General features: G+C 47.9%; 1 protein-coding gene across 4 annotated transcripts; it reads left to right on the top strand.

Annotated features, from left to right (window-relative positions):
• Positions 1 to 1,632: 1,632 nt before the first annotated feature.
• LOC123449386 (BTB/POZ domain-containing protein NPY4-like) lies at positions 1,633 to 7,313 on the top strand. 4 transcript variants are annotated; one of them, XM_045126591.1, is made up of 5 exons: positions 1,633 to 1,879; positions 2,799 to 3,584; positions 4,697 to 4,766; positions 5,168 to 6,325; positions 6,477 to 7,313. In XM_045126591.1, exons 2-5 carry the CDS (start codon positions 3,523 to 3,525, stop codon positions 7,005 to 7,007), a joined length of 1,821 nt encoding a protein of 606 aa, XP_044982526.1. In that variant the 5' UTR covers positions 1,633 to 1,879; positions 2,799 to 3,522; the 3' UTR covers positions 7,008 to 7,313. The 4 variants fall into 4 exon arrangements, with proteins under 4 accessions (XP_044982526.1, XP_044982528.1, XP_044982529.1 ...); XM_045126593.1 differs by lacking the exon at positions 1,633 to 1,879 and adding an exon at positions 1,984 to 2,130; XM_045126594.1 differs by lacking the exon at positions 1,633 to 1,879 and adding an exon at positions 2,386 to 2,402.
• Positions 7,314 to 7,729: the final 416 nt, after the last annotated feature.

The following is a 7,729-nucleotide window of genomic DNA, read 5'->3' as shown; positions in this document are numbered from 1 at the left end:
ACTCCTCCACCTCCAATTTTGGCCAAACCTTGAGGGTTTGAGGCTGCCTCCTCCCCTCCCTCCCTCCTATATATACTAGAGGTTTTAGAGGTGAGGGCTAAACCTAATTGCCACGCGCTCCATCTACTTCTCTCTAGATCTGTTTCTGCTCTAGCCTAGTTCGGCGGTGCTTAGGCGAAGCCCTGCTGGACTAGTTTACCACCACCAGCACCATGCCGTCGTGCTGGAGAACTCATCTACCTCTCCGCCCCTCTTGCTGGATCAAGAAGGCGGGGATCGTCATCGAGCTGTACGTGTGCTGAACGCGGAGGTGTCGTCCGTTCGGCACTAGACCGGGATGGATCGTGATGGGATCACGGAACGGATCGTGATGAGATCGCGGGACGGGCTCTGAATTGGATCGCGAAGATGTTCCACTACATCAACCGCGTTATATACGCTTCCGCTTAGCGATCTACAAGGGTACGTAGATTCACTGTCCCCTCTCGTAGATGATCATCACCATGGATAGGTATTGCGTGTGCTTAGGAAAAAAAATGGTTCCCATGCGACGTTCCCCATCACGTGGAGGCGCTCCCATCTACGACGTGCAGCAGCACTTATGCGCGCGGCATGTGGCCGCTCGTGAACTTCTCCGGCGGTGTCATGAGGCCGCTGCTGCGTGCTCACCTCCCACACCAACTTGAGCACGTCTCGATCTGGGTCCATGCCCTTCGTGAACAACATCGTCGACATCCAAATAGCCAGCCGCCCTACCACACCACCAACAAATCCACACACCAAATCAGCAGGGCACCCAAATGATGCGTCCATATATCGCGGCGACCGAAAAAGGCTCCCAAAATGTCGGTGGATGAGACTCGCTCATATGAAGAGTTGTATGTGGAGAGTTTTGATTAGAAGAAAAGTATTGATTAGTAGGAAAGCTCCATAAATCGCGGCTGATTGTGTTCGCCGACGAAAATGTAGTAGAAAGAGGATTTGTTTGTCATGATTTAGATATTAATATACATAATAATCCATTATTTGTTTCTTGAAAATCTGTTATTTCTTTCCTAAAATAAATTGCACTAATGGGAAGGATCGGTTGATTTGGATGAGTTAGGAAAGTTATATTAAAATCTGTTTTTGTTTCCTGAAAATCTGTTATTTGTTTCCCAAAAAAATTATATTAATAAGAGGGAACAATTGATTTGAATAAATTAAGAAAGTTAGATTCATGATTTGTTATGCGTTAGGAAAGTTATGGTTTGTAATAAAGAATGGAAAAAAACGGTGGACCAGGTGATGGGTGAAGGAAGGAGAAACGAAAAAAAACATACAAAAAAGAGACGAAAAAACCCCGCAAATGCTATTCAACCAACTGAACATTTAAGAGTAGAGATTTAAAAGATACCATAACCCCTCAATTTGTTTTATTTAAAAAGATCCTATAATAAGAGGAGTAATCCAGTAGGTATGAGCCGATCATCCAAAATTAATGGCACACACACATATCACTATTTAGGAAGGCTTTCAATACTATGGCATGGGCTATTATCTACTACTCCTCCAGGATACGCTGTAAAGGCGTTGGTATAGACCCATGCTGTACCATAAATACGTATATACCGTTTGCCAAAAAAGCAGCGTTGAGCAAAAACCACCACCCTGCGGCAGGAGCAGGACCGCGGGCGGGAGAGAGCTTTCTATTCCCCTCCCCCTCCTCCTGTGGAAAGCAAAGCAGCAGCAGCAGAAGCCGGAGGAGCACAGTGAGCCAACAAAGAGGACCCAACAGAGCCCAAAAGCGACCGATCCAGGCAGCCCCGGCTCCCTCAAAGGCGAGGCAGCAAAGCCTTCCGCCCGAGCACCCGCTGCTCCCTTGCCTTGGACACTTGCGGTGAGCCTCTTCCTCCTCCGACTCCGATCTCCCCGCTTTCGCTTTCCCTGTTGCATATCACTCCGTTTCACAGTGCATTGTGAGGAAAAAGAGAAGAGAGGGTCGTGGTGGTGGTGGTGGTGCTGTCTGCTGTGGGTACTTGAGGAGGCACGCCGGGCCGCCTCCGCCCTCGTTCCTCGGGGTGCGGTTGCAGTTCACGGCGGCCATTGGATTTGGAGGAGGACACCTCAAGGCCACCCTCCTCGCCCGAGGTTAATCGCCACGCCACGCCCCGCCCTCCTCCGTCTTTCTCCCCACTCCCAACACAAGCACGCACGCACACGGCACGCACGCGGGCAGCGGAGTCGAGTCGACAGGGAGACACGAGCACATGCGCGCGCGCACTTGCGTCGCGTGGCCGCATCTTGGCTGCACTCTTCTTCCCGGGCAGGGACAGGGGCAGGGGCAGAGCACGTCTTGGCGGCGAGGGCGAGCAGTTCTTGGGGCTGGCTCCGTCCGTTGCTGCGCCCGTCTTTTTCTCGGGGTGGGTCTCCCTTGGCACTGTTCCTCTTTCTCCGGTCATGGCGCCCGCCCGCTTCCCGTTTGTTCTTGCGCGCCTTGTTGGGTACCCCCTGTTTTGTTTTGTAGCCTTCCCCGCGGTTTCGCTATAAATCCCGACGCCTCCACTCCACTCCACATGCCCCCTCGTGGCGCTCACATTGCCGTGTGCCTCCCTCATGGCTTTTTAATCAAATCGTTATCCCCCTCCCCGTCTTGCGTCGTATCTCTCTTCGTCCCGGCACAGGACTGCGAGATCTTGCAAGATTCCACCCGGCACAAGCACGAGCGCAGACCGGAGCGAGCAAGTGGTCGCCGTTGCCTCCCCCATTTGCGTTTTAAAAACCTCCAGCTGACCCTGTTTTTCCCCTTGTTTCTGCAGGGATTCGTAGGGCCTGAGGAACGGCGTGGGAGGAGGAATGTGGACGCGTTGTTTATGGTACTAGCGCGAGCGCTGGACACGAGACACTGCGTGATTCTTTCTTTCTTTCTCGGTTTACCGGTGGGCGCTGCGGCGAGGGAGAGCAAGGAAATTTATTACGGAAGATCTCCCTCCGTCAGGATCAAGGAGGACAGGCGGCGGATTAAGAAATAGCGGCAGGGTGGGGAGGAGGGGGTGGGGCTGTGTCAGCTTTGTGCTTTGTGGGTGTCCGTCCCTCCCCGCCATTGTTTACTCCCCCTGAGGCGCTTGTGCTCTCCTCGCCGCCACACCAGCCCGCATAAGTAGGCCGGGGTGGGGTGGGAGTGTGCCTCCCTCAAGGACCGATCCTTGCCGCTATTGTTTCCGTTGTACGAGCGCCGGGCCGGGCACGTTGCCATATTCCATCTTCCCCCCCTTCCGCCGCCCACCACCCCAACCTGCCCACCGGCCTAGCTACTCAAGTTGCTTCTGTTCCTTGTACTTGCTGTTCCTTTGCCGTCTGGTCCTGGAGCCGTTGTTGCCGTTCCTTCCCTGGACAAGTAGTATGATGGGTTAGCACACAAAGTCTTCTTTTTCTTCCCCCTCCTCCTCCTCCTGCAGTGGTGCTCTGGTCTGTGTGTGTGAGCGCATTGGCCTGGGGGAGTGAGAGGCTGCAAGGTGGTGCGCATACTCTGTTTCTTTCAAGATGAAGTTCATGAAGCTTGGATCGAACCCGGACACCTTTCAGGACGATGGGGGCGAAGTCAGGTGAGTGATCCATTCATCCCTCCCTCTTGCATGTTCATTTTACCTTGTTCTTGTGCATTGTTTCTGTTTGCTTGCTTGCTACCTTTGGATCAGCATACAACAATATATCTCATTGCTTTTATTGGTTTGAAGTATTATTAGGGCATGATCCCAACAGGAACCGGGTTTTCGTGTCAGTTTTCTTCATTTCTGCATCTCTGAGAGTTCTGATATAGAGGGACCGTAATAAAATGCTAATAACGGACAAACGAGCATAAACAACTACAGTCTCTTATTTAGTTTTGTATACGCGAGTATTATATTTCCCCAACTTCTCAGATCCTTAAGGGTCAAAGTTCAAACTGTGGGACTACTACTCTCTTTTATATCCTCTCATTGTAAAATGTCTCATGGTTAATATACCCTATCTTATCCAGGATATGTGCATGTTTTGTTCCTGGGATCCACAGAAGTACCTTCAGTACTATGATTTTTTTTCCAGCGAGCCTTTTGTATGATGTTAACTGCTCCAAGTTTAATGTCGTCTACTTCCGCCTTGGTTAGAGTGGGATGACCATGATTTGTCGAGTCTTTGTAAAGAACTAATGATATAATGATATGATTGAAAAGGTCGCCTAAAGATAACCGTACTCTTGGATATCCAAGTGCCTAAAGGGATTTAGAGTTGATAACTTGGAAGTGATTTTAAAATGGTGCTTCATTGGAAGTTTCTGACCAACTTAATTTCCAGTTATATTTGAATTACTAAACATTAGTTTGTACTACATGTAAATTCATTTCTTTTAAAAAAATATCTAACTGGATACTGCTTTTGAGCTATTTTTTCTTTACTTTTTATATTCTAAATGTACTAGGTTATTTCTCGTGTAAAATTCATGATTTTTCATTTTGTGCATTCCCCATCTCTTTAAATGGTCTCATGCTAAATAGACAAATTGTTATCCACTCTTAGCAACAATAACAAAAATCCTGTATCCATTTGGATACATATTTGAATCAGATACTGTCTTGTCCTTCCAAGATATTAAATGACTACCAAAACAAAGACATAAAATGATTGCAGTTGCCTGTTCTTTTTTTATTTCTCTTATGAGAATTGTTTGTTTTTGCAGAATTGTGGAATCTGAATTGGTTAGCGATATCACTGTTCGTCTAGGGAACACAAAGTTTTACCTTCACAAGGTAAACAATTCAGTTCTCTTCATTTACCTTTTGCTGTAGACTGCTTTCATGCCGAAAACCCTGGCCTCGTGTCTAGCGATATCATCTACTGTAGTATGTTAGTAAAAACTAGTCGTTCTTCAGAAGATCATGGCCTCGTGTCTTTTTTGTTTACTAACTTGTTCTCCTATTTCCATGCCGAAAACCCCTGTAACGTTTTCATTTTATCACATATTATTAGCACTCGTGATTTCACTCAAGTTAGTCTATTAGTTTATGGTATGGATTTCACACAATTCATTGTTGCTTGCAGAGATGACATTGTTATATATTTTTCTTATTTATCAAATGTACTGTTATAGTATTTTCTAATGGAATGTGCAGTTATATTTTCCTGATTCTTATGTCATCCATCCATGCAGTTTCCACTTCTATCCAAGTGTGCTCGCTTTCAGAAGTTGATCCCAACTACTGGTGATGAAAATATTGATATCCACATCCATGACATTCCTGGTGGCTCAAAGGCTTTTGAGATATGTGCCAAGTTCTGCTATGGCATGGTTGTCACACTCAATGCGTACAATGTCGTTGCTGCCCGCTGCGCAGCGGAGTACTTGGAGATGAATGAAACTGTCGACAAGGGTAATCTGATCTACAAGATTGATGTCTTCCTCAGCTCAAGCATATTCAGGAGTTGGAAAGATTCTATTATTGTCCTTGGGACAACAAAGGCTCATTTACCATGGTCAGAGGATCTTAAGCTGGTTAGCCACTGCATTGATTCCATTGCTTCAAAAGCCTCTGTTGACACCTCCAAGGTTGAATGGTCATATACGTACAATCGCAAGAAGCTCCCAACTGAGACTGACCTTGATATGCAATGGAATGGAGTAAAGAAGCAGCCGTCCGTGCCAAAGGATTGGTGGGTCGAGGATCTCACAGATCTCGACATCGATTCCTACAAACAAGTCATATCAGCAATCAAAACAATGGGTATGGTGCCCAAGGATGCTGTTGGTGAGGCAATCAAAGCCTACACATACAAGAAGCTGCCCTCATTAAGCAAGGTTTCAATGATCCATGGTGATGCAAAGGTGCGAGCGATGCTAGTTACCATCACATGCTTGTTACCATCAGAGAAAGGCTCAGTCTCATGCAGCTTCCTGCTAAAGCTACTGAGGGCAACCAATTTGCTTAAATGTGGAGAGATGTGCAGGAAAGAGCTTGTGAAGAGAATTGGACGGCAACTGGATGAAGCATCCGTGTCAGATCTTCTTATTCCTACCGTAGATGGGGAGACAACTGTTTATGACGTTGACATGATCCTCAGTATCGTCGAAGAGTATGTGAAGCAAGATAGCAAAAATGCTCAGAAACATAATGCTGAAGTGAACGGTCATGTGCAAGCCCCTAGTGCATCTATGATCACAGTAGCAAAAGTCGTTGATGGTTATCTCACCGAGGTTGCAAAGGACCCAAATACCCCTGTTTTGAAGTTCATCAATCTTGCGGAGGCAATTTCAGGCAATTCAAGGCCTTTCCATGATGGGCTATACCGCGCCATTGACATGTATCTGAAGGTACTCTTACAACTACCAAAAACTGTTTTGGTTTATGAAATTCTTTCTTCTGTCATTGCAACCAATACGTAGAAAAAGAATTTCTTATTCTTATGGTTCTATATATTCGTTTGGTAAATACTTTACATTGTTTTGTTCAAAATTTGAGCAGGAGCACCCAAGCCTAAGCAAGAGCGATAAGAAGAAGCTTTGCTGCCTCATGGACTGCAAGAAGTTGTCCCCTGACGCATGCGCTCACGCCGTCCAGAACGAGCGCCTCCCTCTGAGGACCGTGGTTCAGGTGCTATACCACGAGCAGACAAGGGCATCGGCGGCAGCGACCGTCCGAGCTGACAGCATCTGCATCGGCTCCTACGAGAGCTCGAGGTCAGGCGCCACAACCAACACTGAAGACGAGTGGGATGGAGTCATAGCGGTGGAAGACCTCAGCCTTTCATCAAAGACCACGAAGCTAGAGAAATGCCACAGCACCGAGAAGAGCCACGGCAGCAGCAAGAGCACCGCCAACGGCAAGGCCAAGGGCGGCGCGACGCCGAAGAAGGTCCTGGGGAAGATGCTATCGAGCAAAGCGCTGACCGGGGAGCGGAGCAGCTCGGACTCGTCGGACAGCGCCATCTTGCGGAGCCAGGACCATCCCAAGAGGACTCCGTCCAGGAGCACCAAGCCGTCGGCTGCTGCCTAGTCCCTGCATCTCATCTAAAGAGTGGTGCTTGCCTAGTCCCTGCACCTCATCTAAAGGGTGGTGCTTGGGGTTTTAGCTGCTGCTGCTGCTGCTGTCTCTTCTTCTTTATGAATGTTGCATAGAAGCAAGAACTAATGTTTTTACAAGTCTGTAGGGATGTTATAATGTCAGGTCTGCTTTTAGGGGGATCTTGTTGATTAGCATGTAGGCCTTGCCATGAAACCTGTGAGACCTTTGGCGCTGCTGTGAGGTTTTATGCCATTCACTCCTGGTAGTTATAAGAGGCCTAATGTGTTGGAACCATAAGTTTCTTTGGCCACTGCGACGAGCAGACGACGTGGTTTTAGAGCACCACCAGGTCGAACACGTTTTACTCTTGGTTCTGGACGTGGTATCCTGAGCTCACTTTTGCTTCGGCACACTCGTATACCCAGCTCAGCTGAGCTAAGAGCATCTCTAACACCTGCCCTATATAGGACAGTGTTGCAAAAAACCTGTCATATAGGACAAAAAACGCCTAAAAACGATCTCCAACAACTGCCCTATCTTGAGCATTTGGCCAAAAAAATTAGAACAGTGATCTATATTTTGCCAAAGTGTTATAAATATGGGGCAGCTAGCCAACTGCCCCATATTTTCTGGCCACGCGGCGCGCGTCCAACTGCCACCGGAAGCTTCCCGCCCCGCCGCGCGCCAATAAATCCCCACCCCAGCCGCGCGCT

Source organism: Hordeum vulgare, chromosome 4H (assembly GCF_904849725.1).
Source record: "Hordeum vulgare subsp. vulgare chromosome 4H, MorexV3_pseudomolecules_assembly, whole genome shotgun sequence".
In the NCBI taxonomy this organism is placed as follows: Eukaryota; Viridiplantae; Streptophyta; class Magnoliopsida; order Poales; family Poaceae; genus Hordeum; species Hordeum vulgare.
Note: the sequence above shows the minus strand (reverse complement) of the source record. Positions and strands in the feature narration are given on the sequence as shown.

Coding starts and splice junctions, on each gene's coding strand:
- LOC123449386 (XM_045126591.1), top strand. CDS start 3,523: ATGAAGTTCATGAAGCTTGGATCGAACCCGGACACCTTTCAGGACGAT. Junction 4,767..5,167: donor CAAAGTTTTACCTTCACAAG/GTAAACAATTCA, acceptor CCATCCATGCAG/TTTCCACTTCTATCCAAGTG. Junction 6,326..6,476: donor CCATTGACATGTATCTGAAG/GTACTCTTACAA, acceptor AAATTTGAGCAG/GAGCACCCAAGCCTAAGCAA.